This window comes from Oryzias latipes, chromosome 17 (genome assembly GCF_002234675.1).
Source record: "Oryzias latipes chromosome 17, ASM223467v1".
Lineage (NCBI taxonomy): Eukaryota > Metazoa > Chordata > Actinopteri > Beloniformes > Adrianichthyidae > Oryzias > Oryzias latipes.
The window spans coordinates 24,175,659-24,198,251 of record NC_019875.2 but is presented as its reverse complement, the minus strand read 5'-3'; the positions used below and the strand labels follow the sequence as shown (position 1 = coordinate 24,198,251).

Below are 22,593 nucleotides of genomic sequence, written 5' to 3'. Positions count from 1 at the left end.
CTTGAGTAGATGTATTATAACTAAATCTTTACCACTTCATAGCAACATTTCACTTTTTTTTCTAATTATTTTGTTTGAACCATCTATTCCAAACTTTAGTGAATATTTTATTAAATCAAAGGTTAACTAGGAGTATTTTTTTAAAATCTATTTTTCATTTTTATTTTCAAAAGTACCAACATGTTCATATTTATTTTATTTTCTTCTGCTAGATATCCAAATATTTGAAATTTATTGGTTGGACTGAACTGGACAATAACAATATTGAATCATCTGGCATGAATTAGATTGAAACAAGAATTTTTTTGTTTGTTTTTAGTTTTATATTTATGTTCAGTGGCATTTTGTGTTGTACGATGAGAGAATATGGGGTCATAGAAGAACCTAAGTGAAAGTTTAAGCAAACTAAAAGGAATTAAATACATTTTAGATTTTAAAGGAATTTTAAACTCACCAACTTGTTTGTTGATGATTTATAAAAAAGAAAAGTTGAAGTTTAACACCCTTTAAAAATGTTTGCCCACATTAACTAGGAATAAGAGAACAAAACTAAACTTAACTGTCAGGTTTACTTCCTGATCCAGACTTTGTTTAACAAGCACTAAATTAGACTTTTCCAAACGTTGAATCTGAATATGTCCAACATTGTGAGGACTTATGAGATAATAACAGACATAGCCAACTTGATGAATGTTTTTACAAATTAATTAAATTATATATTTGTCAAATAAAACTTCTGTTGGATTTCTACAAATATTTCAATTGCAGATTCTTAAATATTTTGCTCAGGAGCGTTCTCTTGTTTAAATAAATTATGCATGCAAACACTTATTTTAAAAGGTTAAAACAAACATTTCTGGAACAGAAATTACTTTGGTGCTGAAAGCCTCATCCAGGCACATTATTTGACACAAATAACAAAAGAAGCATCTCAAGATACTTTCCGTTTTATAAAAGGGGGCGCCTTTTATCTTTCTCTACCTTCTTTTTTGTTTGGCACCTTTTAAGCTCATCAAATTCACTTCAGTTCAGCAAATCCAGCTGGAACCTGTCTAGGCTGTCATAGATCAGAGAGTGAGAGGAAGGCCACGTGTTGGAAGTGCTGCCAATCTACGACAGGCCTCCTCCCTAGACACAAATGAAAGAAAAAAAAATCTCATATCTGCAGACTATTACACCACATACATCAACCTACCTAGGCGTTTTTCTGTTTAACTTTTTTAAGTCCCTTAAAAGAGTTTTTCTCTTTAAAATTTTTAGCACTGCCATTACAGTAATAGCTCGATTGTTGCTACACTTTATGTGTCTTAATTCCATTACTTGTATAAATATTTATTTATGTAGTTTTTAAAAAAAGAAATCTTACATTTCATCATAATTCAGTATTAAATCTATCAAGAAACAATAATAAATGTGAAAAAAAATCCAGTGGTTTTAGTTTTTTGCTGAATTTTTCCTTTTATGATTAACAATTGACATTTTGTCTCAAATTGTAATTTTTAAGTAAAATAAAACTAGACAGACATGTATCACCTTTTAATTAAATCACCCTGAATTAATTTATGTAGCCATTTTTTGTTGTATTGTTGTATTGCATTTGAATTAATCATAGTTTACAATTTTATTTTCTATAGCGTTTTTGAATCTTATTTAACTGAAATGACTCTTACCTGAGATGTTTCTTTTCACCTTCTTTCATCTAAAATTATATTTTAATTTAATTTCTGTCATTTCAGTTAAGAAACTCTGAGTTTATGGATATTAAAAAGGTTTAAAAATTGTTCTTTATGAAAGAATGCATCACATCTATTTTCCTGATGTCCAACATTAATGGAAAAAAGAAAATAATATCAAATCGCAGAAAAGTGAAATAAAAAAGCTTACAGTACAATGAGAAAATAAATAGCTTTAGAGTTCTATTAAACTATTCAGACAAAAACATCTGTGCTTTCATGCTAAGGTCTCACTCTTTATGATAAAAAATTATATTTTGTAAATCCTAAAGTATTTTATATAAATTAAATGTTTACCACAATCAAGGCCACAGAGAAAATTCTGTAAATGTGATGGAAACATATCACTGATACCTGTTTAGGAGTAAGCTGAGAATGACATCTTCATCTGCTGTGGAAAAGAGGCGCAATTTCTGTAACATTTTGTGTTTATGTTACTGTTTGTGCTGATGGTGGTTTGTGTGCGCGTTTGCAAAAATTTTTATTTTTTTTCTCCCCCTTTTTGTTTATAGGCCTATCTGTATATGTGTGTGTGTGTGTACGCGGAAAACTCTGTTTTATGTATTTTCAACAACTCTATGCGAAAAATATAAATAACTACCTTGGCGGCGTGTGCAGTGTAATCTGTTCCCAGCAGGCTGGATTCCCACTGTGAGAAAGACAGTATATTGTTCCTGCAGCACCACAGATAACAACTCATTAGCATACTGAATCATTTGGCTGCAAGAGCCACTCTGCCACCCATCTGCACTGAACAGATAAACACGCACACATACAGCCCAGCTCTCTGTCACACACAAAGATCCATGCAATGCGCACACATCCACATAAGCCTGCACTCTCACTCACATAAACATGAACGCTCTCACACACATCCTCTAACTCGCTGCCTTTCAACCCCTCAAATAGTCCCTGTTTTGTTGCTGTGCGTCTTTTCTGAGTCAGGAACACTGAAGCAGGTAAATGTTTGGCAGGCATTTACCCAGAGAGCCCTTCGGTGGATTCACAGCACAGCCAGAGCAAAACACAGGAGAGGTCTCCAAACACCTGGATGTCTCTGATGCTCTCTGGAAGCAATTACAGCCTTCAAAAATGTCTGAGTACTGAGTCTGCTGGGGTGGTGGGACTGCTGGCCAAGCTTGGTATGTGTGAAGCAAAAGGAGTAGGCCTCAGAAAGTGCCACGTTTTACCGAGTCCTCTCCCCTATCATTGCATCAGCAAACACAAGTTTACAAATAGTTTAACCTTTCCTCCACATGACTAAATCATTTAAGGAATGTGCCTTTATCATTGTGACTGTTTGGAAAAGTGCACAGGCACAACAGCGGGTAAACGAGCGCAGTAAAGGCCGTCGAAACCACTTTCACAATGGCAGGAAATCCTGAGGGTCATCGAGCCATGGTAACCTCCATAGGAAGTTGTCATTTGTTGGAGAGGAAGTCAGGATTCCAGCGTCCATTGGAGCAGCTTCTCAAAGAGAATGTGGCTGAAACTATGCGCAGTGCAGTTAAAGCGAAAGAAATCAAATCATACTGAGTAGGTTGAAATTGAATTGAATTGATTTGATCCAAACTAAGTTGACTGTGTGGTTTCCCATAACCAAAAGACCCAGTCTGATGAAGACCAAGTGTTTTTTATGTTTTTAACGTGTTATTTTTCTGATGATGAAGGACACAAATGAAGAAAATTAAACTCAAAATTGCAGTTCTGAGTATTTTTTTATTCAAGTCGTTGTTAATCAGGAGCAGACGAAAAATTGCAGTTTGAAAAAGCTTGTGGATATGATGTAGAAGCTACAGTCAGCAGGCCACAAGCTTCCTGCTTCGCTCCCTTCTGATGCATGCACTTGCGAATAATCCATGTATATCTTCATTTCTCACGTCCGAGCTGGCATCTGGCTCAAAACTGTACGGCTGGATAGCTGCAATATTGCACGCCATTTTTGTTGCACCGGTAATGTTAGATTGTGGGGTGTGAGAGGCTTTAAGTTAGTGGAAGATTGTTTAAATCAACGGTTGACGGGAAGTGGAGGTGGACTTGCTTTGCGGTCCTCGGAGGGGAATTTTCTAATGAACTCCTGCCACTCTGTAGAAACTATCTCCAATGACACAGGTTTTTAGATTTAGGCTAGAAACTTCATAATCATAATTAAAAGACCATTAGAAACGCTTTGAAAACACCTCAAAAGATGACTGGAGTCAGTCTTTAATTCTCTCTATGAGCTTGACAACATAGGTAGAGCTTTGAAACAGATGGCAAAGTATAAACTGTTTTTCTCATCAAGGTTTTATTTAGGACTTTTATATAAAATTCACCAATTTACCATTGGAAGTGTTTATAGATACAGCTATCATACAACAATGATGCCTTTACCAAATGTACAATGTCCCTTTACTGCAATTCATAAAATACCATAATTGTCAAAGGTACCAATATAGGCTACTAGGTCCTGCTGAAAAAAGCAGAATTAACAGCAACAGTGAGCAACACATAACTGTCTCTGTCAGACAACTGCTGGTTTTCTTAGGGTATTAACAGCGTGTGTTGCTGCTGTGTGTGTGTGTGTGTTAGTGTGTGTTTGTGTCAAAAAGGGATTCATCGGTGTACCTTACTAAACTACATCTGCATTACAGTTTAAAAAACACTGAAACATTCATATCAAAAAGACCGCATGAGCCATTTAGTGATCTCATTTGACCCATTTTTTTGTACACTTTTCGAGCTCTCGTCGTCTTGTACCTCTACAATAGTTTTGATAGGTATATTTATTCTAGACAACAAAATCATTATTTGGTCAGCCAACATTTTCTTTTTTCAATCACCAAAGTCTAACAAGGAAAAGAAGGTACCACATTTGCTGTACTTTACTGTGAGTTTTTGTTTTACTTCTAATTTCCATTCTACTCTCCCAGTAAACTGATTGACAAGCGCACTATGGTACATGTGAAACCACGACTTGAGTTCTGTCATAGTTTTTAAATTGTGCCATGGAAATATAATGTTATTTACAATACATACATAACTGCGCTTGTAAAAGTACAGCTAACACCCCATCCTGGTGTAACAGTCTCTCTTGTTCTTGCTTTAGTTGGAATTTTCTATGTGTCAACCAGCGGGATTCTATGTGCAAAGTAGACCTGTTGTGTCTGCCGTTCAAAATTGAGGTTCAACTTTGCAATTTTAAACATTCAAAAAAAACTTAGAGCAAATTCGATCTTCAACGAAAGCTGTTGGATCTATTTAGTTTTCTCTTTCTTGGTTTTTTCTTTGAAGTTTCTTATAACTTTGCAACTTTTAAGCACATGAAAATCGTAATTTGCAGGTCAGTTAAGTTGGACATGCAAACAGAATGTACAAGTCTTTTTCGGGGTTAAATTAAAGCAAACTATTCAAGAGTACTGTCTGGGATTGGAGTAGGAGAATAAAGCCAGTTCTGGATCCAAGTCAGACAACTTTTTTACAGAACGTAAGTGCCTTGGTTCTCCTTCCCACACTGATGACCCAAAACTAACAGTGTTCTGATGATTTCCCTCTGATTTTAGTTAATCTCTTTGCTTATTTTCATTGCCTTGCGTCATGTTGTTGGTTCGCTGGCATCTTTATCATCGGCGACTGGAACCATCTAATGGACGTCCATTGCGCCTTAGGTCTCTAGCAGCTAGATGAAGTGGGGCCCCACGTGAAGCTGTTAGAGTCCTCGTAGCTGGAGGCGAGTCCTGGTCTTCCATGAAGCTCTCCGGACTCCCTTCAGCATCCCCATCGGGGAGGCTTCCACAGCTAGAACCTGGTGACATTGTCTCTACAAGATCGTCCCTCGCCAAGTCTACCACAGTGTCCTGGTGCGGCGCACCCTGAGGGCCCCCCTCATGCGTTGCAACACCAACCAGCAGTCCTGTGTCCCCTTCAGTTGTGCTGCCAACATTTCTCCCACCATCTTGATCCTCCAGGAGGTTGGAGAGGAAGCTGATGTACTTCATTGCCAACCGCAGGATCTCATTTTTGCTCAGCTTCTTGTCTGGAGGGTGAGTGGGAATGAGCTTACGGAGCTCCGCAAACGCGCCGTTTACATTCTGCTGGCGCCAGCGTTCACGACTGTTTGTGAAGATGCGGCGCACAATCTTCGGCTGGCCGGCTAGAAGAGGCGGAATAAGGGAAAAGAAAATTGAGACATGGAGTGAACACATAGAAAAGAATACAAAACAACCAGCAGAGCTGGAACAGAAAATGTGGTTTGCCAAAGAGGTCAAGCATCACAAGTGCAAAAAAGGAATGAAGAATTAGCTGCAAATCCAAAACAAATGCCCAACTTTGAGAAAAACTGCAAAGTTAGTCCTCCATTAAAGTATTTTTTTTTCTTTTTCTTGCCAAAAGTCTGTGCAAAACTTTTTAAAAGGGATGGGAAAAACGTTCATGTTGCCAAACCACATTTGATAGGGGGTGTCCACTCACTCAGTAGTTTCTGCACCCTACCTTTTATTTAGACATAATGAAATGATTCACTGCAGGTAGTCACATCCTCCCACCTCCAACAATGATGTCTTCTGGGCTATTGTTGCCCTTGGAACACACCCAGTCTATCTTAATCCCTCAGCCCACTCTGCAGTAAAACCTTGGCATGGAAGCAGCAGCATCCCCATTCTCCTCCCCTACATGGCTGCGAGTGGGCAGCAGTGGAAACGTTATTTCTGAAATAAACCCCAAATCTTCCAGAGAAGAGCTTACTTTAATTGCATGCAGGTACATTTGGCATTAGCAGCAGCTAATTTGAGTCATGATTTATTTTGTTCATTTTTTTGGTTGACTTTTTTTTGGGTGAGGCATCTTCTGCAACACAGCAGGTCCATGTCAGTGGATGGATGAAGATGGAGATGGGGAAGGGAAATTTAGGAACTATACTGGCAGAAGGAGGACACAGCAGAAGTGCATCTTACCATACTTATAAAGATCTAAAATGCGCCTACCCTCGTCGAGTTCAACCTCATAAGGCGCCGGGCGGCGCTTTACCCTGTTGCTGGGGTACATGCTGTACTGCTCCGACTCCCCTCCAAGACTATAACAACAACAAAATACAAAAGCATTATAAAAAAAAAAAACATACATTTCATCATTCATTATATTGTAACCAACTCTTAAGGTTGCAACCTGTTCACAAGTTGAAGCTTTAGAGAGCAAGGTGACTTAATACTTTAAATAAAACTCAAGTGCACCACTTTTTTTGCAGAATTTAATACTTCTGCAATGCACAATGGAGCCACAATATTTTTCATGCTGAACACCGACAGTAAAGATGCTTGTGCTTTCATAAAATCATTAGTTTTTTCTCTTCCTGCCTGCAGCTTTACCTGTTGATGGCTGCAAGAGGCTGTGCCAGGTTGTAGAGCATCGCCCGCGCCGGGACAGGAAACGCGTTTGGGCTCAGTTGGACCATTCGAGCGTCGTCTCGTTGCGGCGGAGGGAGCGGCAGCGGTGGAGGTCTGCGAAGTTCTGTGATCGGCACCAAATGGCTTTCAGTCCTCGGCTCTAGCACTTTTATAGCCTCCCTCCTGGAGAGCTCGATCACCGGCACTTCCCTTTTCAGGTCAAGGGCGTTGTGAGAGGCAGTTTCCTTGGCAACGCCGTTGATGATAATGCTGGTCCCGTTGCTCGAGTTCTGCAGAGGAACGTCATCCGTCTCCTCAGCGCCTTTGAAGCTCCCTCCCCTCTCCTCATCGTCTTCCTCCTCCTCTCCCTCTTCTTCTCTCTCCTCCTCTCTCTGAGGCTCTTCGTCCTCCTTGTATCCGTTTTGTCTGGAGATGATGGCGGAATCCTCCCACTTTCCAGGACCGGAGCCCGCATCGGGACTTCCAGGACAAAGCTCCTGCTGCCGTTTTTCCATCATTTTTAATCGTTCAAGTCCGCCCTGCAGTCCTTCATTTAATTCTCAACAATTATTTCATTATCAAAAGATGATTTGAGGCGTCCGTGTCAAATATTAGCATCATTCAGTGTCCTTACAGACCTATCGAAAGAAAGAGATCGTCACCACCAGACTTTCATTTATATCGTGCGGTTAATTACGAGTCTATAATTAATCAAATGAACATGATTGTTAATCGACGATGTGCTGCTGCTTTCAGTTCTTATTTAAAGAGTTGCACTGCTAAAGTTAAAATCCAAATCATTTCTCTGGGTTTGGTTCTTTGGAACATATAAAAAATGGAACAGTTTAAAAGCTGGGCCCATCACGTTTAACAGTTTCGGAAAAGCTTTGAACGTTTTTACCACAAAATGGAGACATATTTTAAATGTGACATTTTAGTTTACATATAAAAACATTTTTAAATAAAACGTAGATTACCTCAGTTTCTATCGCTTTATATACTTGTGTAAATGTAACTATATATTTAATGTTTAAATAACATTTAAAGTTAATGAATTCAAATCGAAATTCGTTGTGTTTTGCTGGGAACAAAGATATAAAACCTCCTCGTAGAGACAGTTTGGAGAGCAAAACCACACGGTGAGCTGAGTAACGAGTGGTGCCTGTCAAAGTAAAACTATTCTTTCGTTTTTAATCCAAAGAAATCCCTAGAAGAACCTATAGAACCCGGGTGGATTGGGTTTTTACGCGCAAAATGAGAAAACTGCTGCGTCCATTTGGTTAGAATAAGAAGGCCAGTGTTGCTTATGTTAACAGGGTCATCGCTGCACTACACACCGGCGTCAGGTGTTCGAGTGAAATATTCGATTAAATGTAACAGAAACGCGTTTAAGACCGCAGATGGATGGTTTTTCGTCGAAAAAAGCGCACTCCTTTTCCCCGTGAATGCATACGCAGGCCGCGCATCCGTTATCCAGGACATTCTCACACGATCGCACAAAAAACCGAAGGAAATGTCATCAAATTTCTTCCATGATATCCCTAATAAGTGTCCGACAGCAGCTGGATTTTAGCGTTAAAAGACGACGGTTCCAACAAAGCGCATATTTCTCGGACTTACCGCTCCAGACGCGTTGTTGATGTTACTGTGTAAGTGGAGCCATTTTGTGAGTGGGTCATCCATGTCTGAGGTTTTTTTCCACCAGTTTAGGAGCAGTGTGTGAGCAGGGTGTGTGAGAGATTGTGTGTGTATGGGCGTGCGCGCCTTTCTGAGTTATTCCTCGCCGCATCCAGTGCGCTCCCTCTGCATGGGGAGCGGAACACAGGCCGCAATGTGGCCGAGTGAGATAAGCGCACGGCAGCGGCCTCTTCATTACCGATAAGCCCCTAAACCCATTATTTATGAAATGATTCATTATTATTTGGCTGTCGTGGGCTATATAGTCTTGTGGAGGGCAAGGCATTTAAAAAAGCAAACAGGCACAGAGCAACGGCCTGTAACAAGAGGCAGTGGACTGCATACTGTAGGGCTGAGATACTAAAGTCGGCTCTTTTTTTTATAAAATAAACAAAATATTGCAGCTTTTGAACAATATATACTCAAATCATATGTTTTTTCCCTTTTTCTTATTTTACAATTAACTATACAAAAAAGTCTTTTTTTTCTTGTCTGTTTCTTTCGTATGTCATCAATCCACGCTCGTCTATTAATGCTTAACTATTTTAAACCATGATGCGCAATGATATATACGTCTCCCGATTTAATTAATCATCATATCCTGACTGGAAGAAAGAAATAAAATATCATCTTCTGTGTCAGAGGCGTTGTTGCAGCTCCGGGGACGTTGGCCTCCATGCAGAGTCATGGCTCCTGGAGATAAAAAATAACTTCGCTCGGCCCCTGGAGACATCAGATAAAGGAGCGGAGCATCAACCGACACACTATCGGGACACACGCGGGACGGCCCTAATCTGAACATGGACATTCTAATAACGGATTTTATACACCAATTTTCTCCTGTTTATTCAATTCAGATAGATAGATAGATAGATAGATAGATAGATAGATAGATAGATAGATAGATAGATAGATAGATAGATAGATAGATAGATAGATAGATAGATAGATAGATAGATAGATAGATAGATAGATAGATAGATAGATAGATAGATAGATAGATAGATAGATAGATAGATAGATAGATAGATAGATAGATAGTTTGCTCTCAGTCACGACAGCAGTCACGATCTTTCTCCTACATCCTGCGTTTTTAACCACTTGGCGTGAGCTCTAACTTTTTGCAGCTGCCACTCGTCCCTTCTTTGCAACATTCGCACATGAGCAATCAAACAAATGTGGCCAACAGATATATGCGGCAATCAATATAAAAACATACAATGCAAAAACGGAATCTTATGAAACCCTTGTTTCAAGAAAAAATGTCTTATTTACGTTTAAAAAATAATCTTATCAAGAAAGTTTTTGAAAAGCACAATAATCTTAGTTCAGAAAACACTTTTTAGTAACTGGAATTTTTTTCTTAAAATACCATTCATATTTTGGTAAGAGTATTTTCTTTACTCTATTGGCAGATTATGTTGCTTATTTAGACAACATTTTACCAATTGTAAGAATTTTTGACCCAGTGTAGTTCTAATTCTTGACATTTCATTTAATATAAATGAAGCTCGATAACTTTGTGGGCATAAATGTGCATCAGACTTGTTTTTTTATTTGTTGTTTTATTTTGAAGCAATAATCTCACGCTAGGTCATTGGAAAAATAAAATATACTATAGCCAAACATATACACTACTTTAAGTCAAGCAAAACAACAATAAAATCGTTTTTAAAAAGATTTAGTTTTTCATATGTTTTTAGCTAAGGAGTCTATGGGCGAAAATAAATTACTTTTTTAAAAACTTTACAATAGAAGCAAGATCTTACAGATTTAAATGTGTGTCAAAATTGCATCATGTCCAGAGCTAAAAAACAATTATGCATTTGATTCATTCTAATCACAAAAATAAGTTTAAAATCCATAGATATCACACGTTTCCCATTATTCTGCTTTTTGTTTGTACAATAAACAGCAAAACAATATCTAACTCCTTTGGGTGCATCTATTTCCTCAGTTCACTGTTTTACAAAATAAATTCATTTGTTCAGTCCGTTCATCAGTCAGTTTGTTGCTGGAAGAAGCATCTGTGAGGCGTGCTGTCCTGCCTGTCAGCGCTGATTGCGTCGGGCTGGCAGAATCCGCAGAGAAGCAGTGCTGTCTCGAGTCATGAGTCGAGTTACTTGATCCAAACTAAGCCCAGCCACTGCTTCTCCATTCACCTGCAGAATTTCATCCCCAACACCGAGGAGGCCGACATACGGGCCCTCTCCACTGCCATCGCCCACTTTTTCAACATAAACACCTACAAGGCCAGAAAATGAATCAGTGTCAATTTAAGAGAATATGTATTTTGGATTTAGAAAATGCAATACAAATCTTACCTGTGTCTGGACGACCTTTTCCTCTTGAAATCACAAAACCAAAGGGACCATTTGGTGGTTTAATGAGCTCCAGTAGGAGGGACCCATCCGGAAAAGCCTGGGTCACACGGCCCAGCGGACGCACTATTCTAGTGACAAGCACGTCCTCCACACTCAAAGTCCTGTGAAGCTCAAGCTGTGGGCTATCTGGGCTGTGGAAGCAGATACTGAAAGTCAAATTCTATGTGTCCAACTAAACCACACCACTTTTGTATATATTCCTGTTTCTTGCTTTGGTGGTGTAACACTCACCTGGGTGCCAGGCCATATGGTATCTGCACCTCTCCAAGAATAGTTGACCGCTCTGTTCTTCTCTCCAAACTTTGCACCGAAGAGGCTTTACGCAGCTGGGCCAGCGGCAGCACCTAGTGGCAAGAGGGTGGTATTGTAAAGATGTGAGGTGAGAGAACTGAGGTGTACTTTGTGAAAAGAGATTGTGTATTTATAATGTTTATTTTGATACTTTGCAACCTTTTTGGTATAAAGAAATATAGGTTGTCTGGCTCACCGTGTGGAGGGTCTGCAGAGACGGTGTCCTCTGTATACGAATGGAGGGCTGGGGTCTGCGTGTAGGACTCGGTGAAGCTGAGTTTGCTCGGGGAGCTGAAGGGATACTCAGCTGTTCCATACTACTGGAGCGACCTCCTTTCACAAGTCTGCCAACGCTGTTCAGACCGATGGAGGAGAAGAAGCGACGCAGGAACAGCTTTGGCCTCCCATCGAGTTTTCTGAAAGAACACATTGCAATTGCATTCCAGTTCAAACTAAAAACCTTTTATTTTGCTCTCCTCTTCATGTGCTTTAAGGTGCATTGCTTTTCATCACCAAAAGGGGGCAGGGTTCTCCAGATTATTAAAAACGTTTCAAACAGCGACACCCTGTGGACTGTAGGTCAAGGTTTTACTCTTTCAAATGCTGCCTGTAACATGCTGAAGTTAGGACCTGTACTGATGGGGGACCAGAGATTTGGGATCTAATTGGCAGTGAAAAAAAAACACTCTTATCTAGGCTCACCTAGAACCATCACTGTTCTCCTCCCATAAGGCCTCAGCTTTCAGATGTTCTGCTCGCAGCAGTTCGGCTCTGAGGTCCTCAGCCCTCGACAAACCCGGGCCTCGCACAGAGCGGCTGTCCAAACCAAAACCAGAGTCTCCACTCAGACCTGAAGAGAAAAACTGTTGTTAAAAAAAACAACTTCAAAATATTGATTCTTTGATGTAAAAATATATATATGAGTTGGGGGTAAAGGCTTCCACTGTGTTAAAAACTAGACTTAAGTCCAGTAAAATCTTTTACATTTTGATTTCTTCAACTCAATTTCAACCATATTTTCCTTCTTTCTCCATTAAAAATAACCATTTTTTGATTGGGTTTTATCACAATATGTCCCTTATCAACTGAAATCTCATATAAACTTAATTCAAAATTTCTCCCTGTCAAACCCAGAAGTAGCTTGAGGCTCCTGAAGTCACATTGAACTTCCACCTTTGATTTGTATGGATATTTTTGTTAAGAATTTCGTGTTTTTGTGAATCATAACAATAGTCTATGAGGAGGAAAAAACACATCAGGAAATACATTTCACATCACCTGCTGCATCTGGAGTGGTTTCCCAGAGGTCAGCAGATGGTAGATCTGCAGGGATTCTAGCTGGAGAGTATCTTAAAGTAGTGGGTCTGGCACAGGGTACTTGGTTGCTTGATGCTGTTCCCCCTTGGCTCAGGGACGCAGATGTCTCTGAAGAGTCCAGGAGGGGCGGCGATCCACCATCTCCCTGACTTGATGACATCTGAAACTGAACTGAGGACTGCCCTGCAGCAGAACGGTTCCTCGAGCTTGACTTCAGGGCTGACTTTATGGGCAACGATGGGGTAGGTGACTCTCTTGGCTCACCCGAGGGCGGCTGTGAGTGTGGCTCCAGGGTAATGGGACTGCCAGGTGCGAATGAAACGGTTCTGCACAAGTTGACTCTGTTCCGTGGATTTGAGTTACGTCGCTGAGCCCATGACGGGCCGTAAGGGCCGTGGCCAGACTCCAATCTACTTTCTCCTTTCCTGCTCCTTCTCCTAAGTTTGCCAAATCCAGAAGACTTCCACCCTGAACTTGTCTCTTTGTTTTCCCCCAACACATACGCCCCAGCAAATGTGACAGTGAGTGAAGCTTTAGGACGAGTGCTTGTATCTGGTTTGTTTAAAGGTACCCAGCGAGGAGTGGCTTTTCCCCGTATGTCCTCTGTGCTGCCTGCCTGCTGCGGCTCACTGCTCTGTGGATCTAGCGTGGACGCAGGCTGCTGTTCTCGGACTACTGAGCCACACGCTTCACATTTCTTGACCAGCACTATTATTTCTTTAACAACTGTAGCCGTTTCTTCACTTTTTGACACCTCATTTTGCTTGGGAGGAGGGGGCATAGAGACGCTTCTGTGGCCTCTGCTCCTCTCTGAACCACTGCTGCTGGAATCTGTATTGCTCTCCTTACTCTTGAACTTTGGCATCCCTGGCCTTTCTCGCTGTTTCACTCTGTCCAAATAGCGAGACTCCGCTTCTTTCTCTGATTCATCCTCGAAACGTACACGTGTCGGTGAACAACCGTGACGCCTGGGACGGCCTGTTTGGTCGGTGGGGGAAGTTTCTCTGCGCAGCGGGACAAGGAAGGGGCCCGAGACGGTCTGGGTTGAAAGATCCTCTTTGGTTTGAACAGCTTTCTGTACTGTGGTTGGACATGATGATTCACTATGGTGTTTTTTACTGCAAAAAATGAAAATAAACATAAAAAAACAGAAAAAAGGGGCAAACATTTTTAAAACGGTTTTTTGTGTGTTACTTGACACAACTGGGGATTTTATAGAAGAAAAGCTAAAGCTGATAATCTAAAAAAAAACGATTCAACCACCTCTAAGCATCAGGAAACGTTAACATCTGACATAAAAACCTACTTTTTCTGTAATCTTTTGTCAGATTATGTCATGATCAAAGATTTACCCTCTGTCTCTTTCTGTAGGCCAGATTTGTTTTTAATGTAAAATCCTCTGCAAATAATCTCAATCCTAAATTAAACAAAGGCTTCCTGTTTATAAAAAAAGGATTTTAAAAGCAAGACCACGTGATGTCCTCTCTCTTACATAAAAGGCATAAATGCTTTTTTTTTTACATTAACTTTTTGGATGTAATTATGAGGATAAAACGCCTCAATGGATGCTAATGCAAGTTCAACAGGGTGACTGACAAAACAGAGAGAAGGTGAGCCCCATATATAATAACTTTTCTTTCAAACCATGAAGTGATAGAAAGGGGTTAAAAAGAAAGATAAGTGAAAACTGAAGTTCAAGAGAAGTTGAAGGTTAAAAGTCATGAATATGAACATTTCTGTGCAACTTACACAGAGGACCTCTGATCCGAATGGGAGCGTCTGGGGCGATCGCCTTTAATGTGACTGGAGCGAGCTTTGAGTCTTGCACGCTCCAGAAGACGCTTGGCTTCCTCGTGTCTTGGGCTTAGAGGTAGTTCATCTCCAATTACAAGAAGTGACCTGATGTTTGACAAAAAAAAATCATTAATCAGCAGAGACTAATGCCACTTAGATGAGGGCGTTCTAACAAATCAGGAAATTATATGATTCATTTAACGCTTGTGCTATCTTAGATGACCCCACCCTTACATTGACGTGTTCTCCCTACCATGACAACAGAGGATAAAGGTGGAAAGATTTCATGTAATCCATGGACACCAGTGAAGATCACAAATCATTGAAGAAAAAAGGTTCAGAGCACTGTCTAGCGGGTCTAGATGACCCAACTCCCAATGTTAAAGTGCCTAGGATAGCACAAGGGTTAAAGTAGTTAGTGCTTGAGTGTTAAATAGGGAGAGTCTGGTCTCAGTTGATCCATATCCAGTAGTATTATATTTCCCAAAGACTGACTTAGAATGAATCAAGCTGCATCTTCCTAAGCTGTTTTATGTAACGTCAGCTAGATGGACCTGGGCGTGGTTGTGCTGGTGAACAGGTCAGAGAAACGTCATCCATCTTTCTATCCTCCCAAACTAAGCTGCTCTGCATTGTGCTCCATGGTCTGTTCCTGCCTTTATCCTCTGGTCCTGTGATAAAGATAGCATGATATACCATCCACATGGATTATCCTTGTGGACTGAGTCTGATTCATTCTCTCCTGTGTGTGAAGACTAAAACACAAGACAACTGTGTTTCAATTGATTAAAACTCCTTAAAATCCCAGAGTGGTACAGCATAACCACAGCAGGCATTATATGTTTGTAAGTTGTGCAACATCACAGAAACTTTAAGGATATTCCAAACTTTGACATGGAAACAAAATGTCCGTCTTGGTCTTCACCTTTTAAATTTAGTTATTAAAAAGCATTTTTCTCATTTACACCACCAGATTAGCAAAAAACAAAAAAACAAATTGGAAATAATACTTAACCATTGTTCTATCTTAGATGACCCCACCCTTACATTGACGTGTTCTCCCTACCATGACCAAGGTGGATAAAGGTTGAAAGATTTCATGTAATCCATGGACACCAGTGAGGTTCACAAATCATAAAAGAAAAAAGGTTCAGCGCACTGTCTAGTGGGTCTATATGATCCAACTCCCAATGTTAAAGTGCCTAGGATAGCACAAGGGTTAACTGAAAATACACAGAAACTGTTCCATTACAATTTAATTCCAAAAATGATTTTGCCTGATTTGGCAAACTATTCCAAAAATCTCTGTGTACAGAACAGATTTTGTTGCTAAATTAAAATAAATAAATACTGTGTCTTTTTCTACACACTGCAGTAATCAGAGATTGTTATCTTTTATCATTTCTGCAAAACAAAGTTGTTTTCACAGTTATACATAAGTACACAGAGACAGGATAATCTATCAAACAGCACTGTCAGTCTGCACATTATGACGCGTTTGCCGAAATAACCAAACAATCTAGCACAGCTTTATTTTTATTGAATGCCAGAATAAAGACTATTTGGAGCCGGTTAATATAGGAATCTCCTAAAGAGGTAAAAGTTTTTTTTTTTTACGTGCCGTATTGTGTAATAGAACAGAGGGGATAAACATGTTAAAACAAGCTAACTGACTTTAAATGGTATTCTAATGCCTTAAAATAAGAGGTTTTTTTACATTGTTTGATTGAATCAAATAAGGATAACTAGATTCTTGGGTTGATGAAAATTGATGTAAGAAGAAATGTGTTTACTTACCTTAAATAGGGCTCAAGTTCTTGAGCAAGAAAGGCAGTGTTGGTGTTGTCCAAAACACTGTGGCTACCTGAAACTGAAGAAAAAAAAGAAAAATCCACAACATTTGTCATGCGAGCTGATCTGGGAAACTAAACAGGTTTTTAAAAAGTTGTGACAACATGTAACAAGATTTCTTAGTAATTAAACTACTTAGGCATCATACCATAGGGATTTTTTAAAGCCTAATGCCCATAGATTCAGTCAATTATCTTTTTTAAGCCATCACAATTAAATACTTCATTTATTGAAGTGAAAAAGCTCTGCAACAAGACAGACTTTGATCTAACAAATAAAGTTCGTGACACTGACAGACTGCAAGCAAGAGAAATGATAAATAAAAAAAAGTGAAAATAGATAATCTGTCATCCAGCCTGCATACAAAGCCCTCCATTAGGGCTCAGACATAGATATAAATGTAGGGGCACTTCCCCCACTGCTCAGTCTGCTAATAATAGCAACAGGCTCACGCACATGTGCACATCTAACATCTGCTCGTTGCTGGGAACCTGCCAGGTTACATGTTGCCCTTAAACACATCATCTTGGATGGGTTGACAACAGAATCTAAATCATAACAGCTGGAAAACATCTCATATGAAGGAAATAAACAAACTCTTTTGATATAATGTTTATGTTGTCTTAAATAAATGATCCCAACAAAGACTAATATTCCAACTTTTCCATAATGATTTTACATGCACAATAATGTATGTGTCATGGCTTACTTACCATTTTAATAGCAGATGTTATTTTGGAAGGCTTATCCTGAATCAATGCTTAAAAATCCACTTCTATGCAAGTCGTATTTACTTTACAACGTATTTTTTGGCATTTTTTTTATAATGGAGGACACACATTAAGAAATTTAAGGTAAAAATGCATTTCTGAGTATGTCTTTATTCAAATCATTGTGAATCAGTAGCTAAAGAAAAAAAGCTGTTTGATAAAGATTGTATTTTTTATGTATAAAATATGCTGGGTGGGCCGTAAGCTCACTGCTCCGCTCCATTCTGATGCATCCATTCAAGCTACGTTCACACCGCCCTCAGCAGCGCATGTTCAAGGAGCCCCTTCCAAAAATAAAAGTCTACGTAAACACTTTGAACTTTCCTATTCATGCTTTGCTAGTAAATTTTCTGCTGCCATTTTCGGGCTCTACGTACAAAACGCACATCCATTGAACGCTTGTAGAAAGTTAAGCTAGGTTGAACTTTGACCAGTCAGAGACTCTGATTTGGTAATGACGTTTGGATGGCGTTCGTTGTACTTAACTGAAGTGCCAACTGTTGGACAATTGATCAAGAAGGAGAAATGCCAGAGTTATTTGACACCAAGTTATTAATTTATCGAAACAGAGCTGTAAAAGAAAAGCCTGGAGTAAGATTTGCACCACTTTAACATTTTGCATCAAGCCTCTTCCAACTGCAGATGGTGGACATGCGCCAGTATTGAGAAGCAACAATCCGATGTGAAAACTGTATGTAAAATGTGTGCTTTTAGCACATTCTTGACCCAGCATTATAGGCCCGGTGTGAACATGGATATAGATGACTAGATCCATGTGGGTCTTTGTTTCCTTCATCTGAGCTGGCAACATGGATAGCTCCAATTTCGCTCGCCGTTGTTGTTGCACTGGTAATGTCAGGTTGAGGGTGTGAGAGGCTGTAAGCTAGCGGGAAAGCGTGTAAACAGACAGCTCTCAGTAGTGGGGAGGGGAAGGGGGAGTAAGGTTGCTCTGCGCCAACAGTCCCACCTACAACCCAGAGGGGAATTTCTAAGGAACTCCTGCTGCTCTGCAGAAACTATGTCCAAGAAAAAGACACAGACTTGATTTTGGCTAAAAATGACATAATCATAATTAAAAGACCACAGCACACTTAAAATACCTCAAAAGATGATCTAAGTGGGACTTAAAGCATAAAATCAAAGCTAAGGAGTTCACAAGTCCTTCAAACATGGGCAAAGAATAATTATAAAGTTCCACTAAAGCATTGAAAAGCTTACCTTTATAATCCACTCTGTATGATATGTCTCCACAGTAGCCCACACTTTCTCCTTCACACTGATCTTGTTCCTCCCTGCAGTTTTGTTGTCGTTCCCTCAACTTTGCGTAGGCCCTCTCCTTCACCCGAAGCTTCAAATCAGCACAGAGCACTCCGCTCTGGGAAGGTAGCGAAGTGATGCTCTCCCAGGAGTCTGAGTTGCACAGTTCTTTGACGGGTTCAGCCAAATCTGACTCCCTTTGCTTCCATCTGTCCAGGTGGCACTCCTCACTCCCTGTCTGTTTCAGTTCTGAAGATGCATTGATGTCATCCAACCCACTTCTGGCTTCCTTTCTGCTGCTTGATTCAGGTTGTTCTAATTTCCTCCGAGGCTCTGTGCGTTCTTCTACCTGAGTGTAGTCCTTTAGAGGTAAACTAGAAGAGATGTTATCTGGGGCAACACCACTTAGGAGCAAGGTTTCTGGACGTGCAATTCTCCAGAAGCCCTTTGGAGGTGCCCAGTGTTTTGCTGAGGACAAGCTTGAAGTGGAAGCAGAATTGTTGGAAGCAGAGGAAGAGGAGAGCAAAGTTGATGGTGGAGGAGGCGATGGGTTGTCCTTCCTTCTAGAGTTGTCAGAGAGAAGACTTTCCAGACTGGCGCTCTTTTTGAAACCACGAGATCGCCCTTGCTGACAACCACTTTGGTGCTCATTTTTGTCAAATTTTTCATTTTCATCATCTTGTTCTTGATGCTCTATTTGTACATCAACTGGTGGACTATGGATCTGTAGCCTGACCTGCACCTCTACCTCCTCTTCTTCATCACTGCTGCTCAAGTGCTTCTTGACACCTGACTGCCACGAAGGAGCCGGCACAGATAGCTGTTCTCTTTCTCTGGCTCTGTGCCGCATAAAAACTTCGGATGGACTTTGTTCTGATGGACTCAGCCTTTCCCTTTCCTTCTCTCTGTCTCTCCCTCTTGTCTTTCTTTGAGTGAGGGACTTCACCTTCGTCTGTAACGCGTGCACGGCTGAACTTTGAGGAGGGAGTGAAGTGTTGAAGGACGAAGCGGAGAAAACTGGTTCTGGAACTGGGCCAGTGATGAGCCCCCAGTTAATGGGAAGCCCAGCAGGTACAGGGCTGAATTTTTTGTCAGTATTATTAAATGTGTTTTCTTCCTCCATTTGCTGGTCATGGGGAAAAGGTCCAGACCGAGTCTGAAAAAAGAAGACAAATAATTTAGCTTTCTTTTTGCACACAGGAAAATGTGAAACCAGTTTTCCAACACCGATACCTTTACTGTCTCCTGCTCCTTACAGTGGGGGCAGATATGTATTGTGGATTCAGTCACGTTGCCTTATCCTGTGATTACTTTGCAGGGCACAGGATAATCCTTCAGAATGAGAATAAGCAACTGCTGTCTGCTACTGAGACCTTTCAAGCCTAAGGAACACAATATGTGGTATATTTCTTTTACAAGTAATTTAAGACCTAAAAATCTGTCACTTGTGCAGTCAAAAGAACAGAAAGATTGCAATTAAATCACCCATAAAAACTCATCCATACATAAGAGCGTTAAGCAAACCTCATTCACAGAGAATTATGCAAAACACTTAGAGTATATTGAAACCGACGTGATTTATGTAAACAACCTATAAATTTAAAGGACTAATATACAATTAATGATATACCTGCATGTCTGGAGATCTTAAAGCACAGTTACAGTGATGAGCATCCAGAAAAAGTTACCGAAACAGAAGAGCAGCTGCACAAATTCAAGTTACCTTTCATGTTAACATAACCTGCGCCAAGCAGCCACGCAGACGTTGCAGCGCGCAAGCTCGGGTCTACTTCCAACATGCGGTGTGATGGGGGGAATAAAAAGAAAGAAGAAAAAGGCAGGAAAAAACGTTGTAATCCGAATCGAAAATGTAAATAAAAGTAAGATTTCTTAAAGCATCTCCAGGTCCAAAGGTGGCTGTTGTTTCCAGTCCCTCTGTGCGTCCATCATCCTATCCGAGCAGCGTCAGGCGAGCCGCGTTCCCTCTACCATGATTGGTCCGGTAATCCCTTCAGAAATCACTGGGATTAACAACGATGTAGAAAAAATGGATTTCAAAAATGCTTGTTTTAATTTCGCCCTTGACTCGGGAACCGACTGATGCTTTGTGTTACGTAAGTGCAGAGATAACACCACGTCCTGTGCGTTTAGGGAGCGACAAAGTGGAAGTAATCACCCTGTAGAAAAACAACAACAACAATGTTTTACATCTTATTACAACATAACAATGTGAAGCCAAAGAAAATGAACCACACATCTAATCTCAAAAGCAGTCAGATGGATTCTGTCAACCTTTCCAACGCTTATAATGATAAAGGTGCTATAAGCCTTTATTTAATATCATCCACTTTTTATTGTTTTTTTTTTTATTTCAGCTTGATTTTTAATGGATTTTGATTTATATTTTGGCTTATAATTAAAGTAATTTGATCATTTTGTGTCTCATAATGTTGCACTTCTTGATTTTCTGTCAAGTCTTAATTCATTTAGACTAATTGATTTAGTGTTTCCTTTACTCTTTCTTTTCTATTTATTTCTCACAGACCATTTAGTTTGTATTTTATTAAGAACATGTCGTTTTTTGTGATTGACATATTTTTTTATTGACCAAAAAGGGACCTTTTGTGTTTTCTGAAGGTCCATTCTTTCCATCATATCCACACATGAACACATCCAAATCAAACAATGTGCCCATGGCACATCTGACCCTTGATGTCAAAATGCCTTTAGGACAACTCCTTTTCACCAGATGGGCCCAGACAGGGCCTGCTCGGTGGCGTAGTGCAGTTTTTGTCAACTGGTGTGCTGTGGGAAATTATTGAATTTTACTTAACTGATCTAAAAAACATTTGCCATTGGCAGGATATCAGTTCTGTGGAAATATGAAGGTAGAAATATGAAGGATCATAAAAAAGACTTTTATCTGAGGAAACTTTGATAAGAATGACTTTATGTTGTTAATACAGACTTCAGGGTTTCTTGCTTTCTTTTTTTATATTTTCGGTTGGTGATGTGCTTTTGGGATTTTTGTTAAATACCTTGGCCCATTGACAAACACTGGTGTAGCTGTGAGGATAGGCCGTAGTTCAAAGCCCATCAGGTACTTTTCTGTGTGGAATTTGCTTCCTCTCTTCATGCATGTGTGGGTATTCTGCGGGATCTCGGCTTTCCTCCCACAGTCCAAAAACATGCTTCATGGATTATTTAGTCTCTCTAAATCGCCTCTATGCGTGCACGTGATTAAATATGGTTTTACTGGTGACCTGTTATTCAGTAGCTGGAAAGGCTCCAGCAACATTGTGACTCCAAAAGGGACTCATCAGGTTCGATAAATGGATAGATGGATGGAAATCAGACAGGAAACCAGATGTTAGCTGTGTTTTACTCTCCTCTAAATCTTACTTGATCATATAAGTTAGTTACAGGAAAAAAAAAATCTTTACTAAACACAGGGCTTGGGAAAATAAATAATAAACATAGTGAATACACACCTGATCAGGAAAGGAAAGAAGAATAGCAAAGAAGAATAAGTAAAAGGGAAAATAAGTATAGCTTTTTTTATGGCCACAGATTTTCATGGTGTTTTTTTAAACACCATGTTTTTTTTTTATATTATTTAATAAAACTTAATAAGCGAAATGTATGCATCAACTCAATAGAAATTTTAAAAAACTGGGTTGCACGGTGGTTAGTGCTCTTGCCTCACAGCAAGAAGGCCCCTGGTTCAAGTCTCGGCTGGGGGACCTGAAACAGAACATCAATGGGGGACCTTTCTGTGTGGAGTTTGCATGTTCTCCCCGTGCATGCGTGGGTTCTCTCCGGGGACTCCGGTTTCGTCCCACCGTCCAAAAACATGCTTCATAGGTTAAGTGGTTACTCCAAATTGTCCACAGGTGTGAATGTGAGAGTGCATGGGTGTATGATTTTTGGCCCTGCAACAGAAATAATAATAATCATAATAATAATGCATTGGATTTATCTGCGCACTGGCGACCTGTCCAGAATGTCCCCTGCCGGTATAGGCTCCAGGAGCCCCGAGACCCCAAAAGGGAACAAAGGGATCAGAAGAAGAATGGAAAAAAAAAAAGAATAGGCAAAATATGGCTCATAAATAATGTTGTTTTCTGTTAATAAAAACTCAAAACAACAATGTTAAAAG

General features: G+C 40.0%; 2 protein-coding genes across 4 annotated transcripts; both read right to left on the bottom strand.

The window, feature by feature from the left end:
* Window positions 1–3,998: 3,998 nt before the first annotated feature.
* Window positions 3,999–8,870, bottom strand: LOC101174459 (T-cell acute lymphocytic leukemia protein 1). Of its 2 annotated transcripts, none has more exons than XM_011486807.3 (4): window positions 8,714–8,870; window positions 7,076–7,731; window positions 6,665–6,783; window positions 3,999–5,865 (listed from the first exon to the last, which is right to left on the bottom strand). In XM_011486807.3, exons 2-4 carry the CDS (start codon window positions 7,609–7,611, stop codon window positions 5,336–5,338), a joined length of 1,185 nt encoding a protein of 394 aa, XP_011485109.1. In that variant the 5' UTR covers window positions 7,612–7,731; window positions 8,714–8,870; the 3' UTR covers window positions 3,999–5,335. The 2 variants fall into 2 exon arrangements, with proteins under 2 accessions (XP_011485109.1, XP_004079282.1); XM_004079234.4 differs by having other exon boundaries at window positions 6,695–6,783; window positions 8,714–8,869.
* A 1,565-nt stretch (window positions 8,871–10,435) lies between these two features.
* On the bottom strand, window positions 10,436–20,599 carry kiaa1614 (KIAA1614 ortholog). 2 transcript variants are annotated; one of them, XM_011486806.3, is made up of 11 exons: window positions 20,158–20,599; window positions 19,668–19,816; window positions 18,396–19,590; window positions 16,354–16,426; window positions 14,512–14,661; window positions 12,724–13,880; window positions 12,148–12,295; window positions 11,642–11,861; window positions 11,386–11,498; window positions 11,095–11,285; window positions 10,436–11,015 (listed from the first exon to the last, which is right to left on the bottom strand). In XM_011486806.3, exons 3-11 carry the CDS (start codon window positions 19,555–19,557, stop codon window positions 10,822–10,824), a joined length of 3,408 nt encoding a protein of 1,135 aa, XP_011485108.1. In that variant the 5' UTR covers window positions 19,558–19,590; window positions 19,668–19,816; window positions 20,158–20,599; the 3' UTR covers window positions 10,436–10,821. The 2 variants fall into 2 exon arrangements, with proteins under 2 accessions (XP_011485108.1, XP_011485107.1); XM_011486805.3 differs by lacking the exon at window positions 19,668–19,816.
* Between the last annotated feature and the right edge of the window lie 1,994 nt (window positions 20,600–22,593).

Coding starts and splice junctions, on each gene's coding strand:
- LOC101174459 (XM_011486807.3), bottom strand. CDS start 7,611: ATGATGGAAAAACGGCAGCAGGAGCTTTGTCCTGGAAGTCCCGATGCG. Junction 6,784..7,075: donor CCTCTTGCAGCCATCAACAG/GTAAAGCTGCAG, acceptor TTGTTGTTATAG/TCTTGGAGGGGAGTCGGAGC. Junction 5,866..6,664: donor TTTAGATCTTTATAAGTATG/GTAAGATGCACT, acceptor CGCCTCTTCTAG/CCGGCCAGCCGAAGATTGTG.
- kiaa1614 (XM_011486806.3), bottom strand. CDS start 19,557: ATGGAGGAAGAAAACACATTTAATAATACTGACAAAAAATTCAGCCCT. Junction 13,881..14,511: donor TCGGATCAGAGGTCCTCTGT/GTAAGTTGCACA, acceptor CATTTTTTGCAG/TAAAAAACACCATAGTGAAT. Junction 11,499..11,641: donor CTCTGCAGACCCTCCACACG/GTGAGCCAGACA, acceptor TCTTGCCACTAG/GTGCTGCCGCTGGCCCAGCT.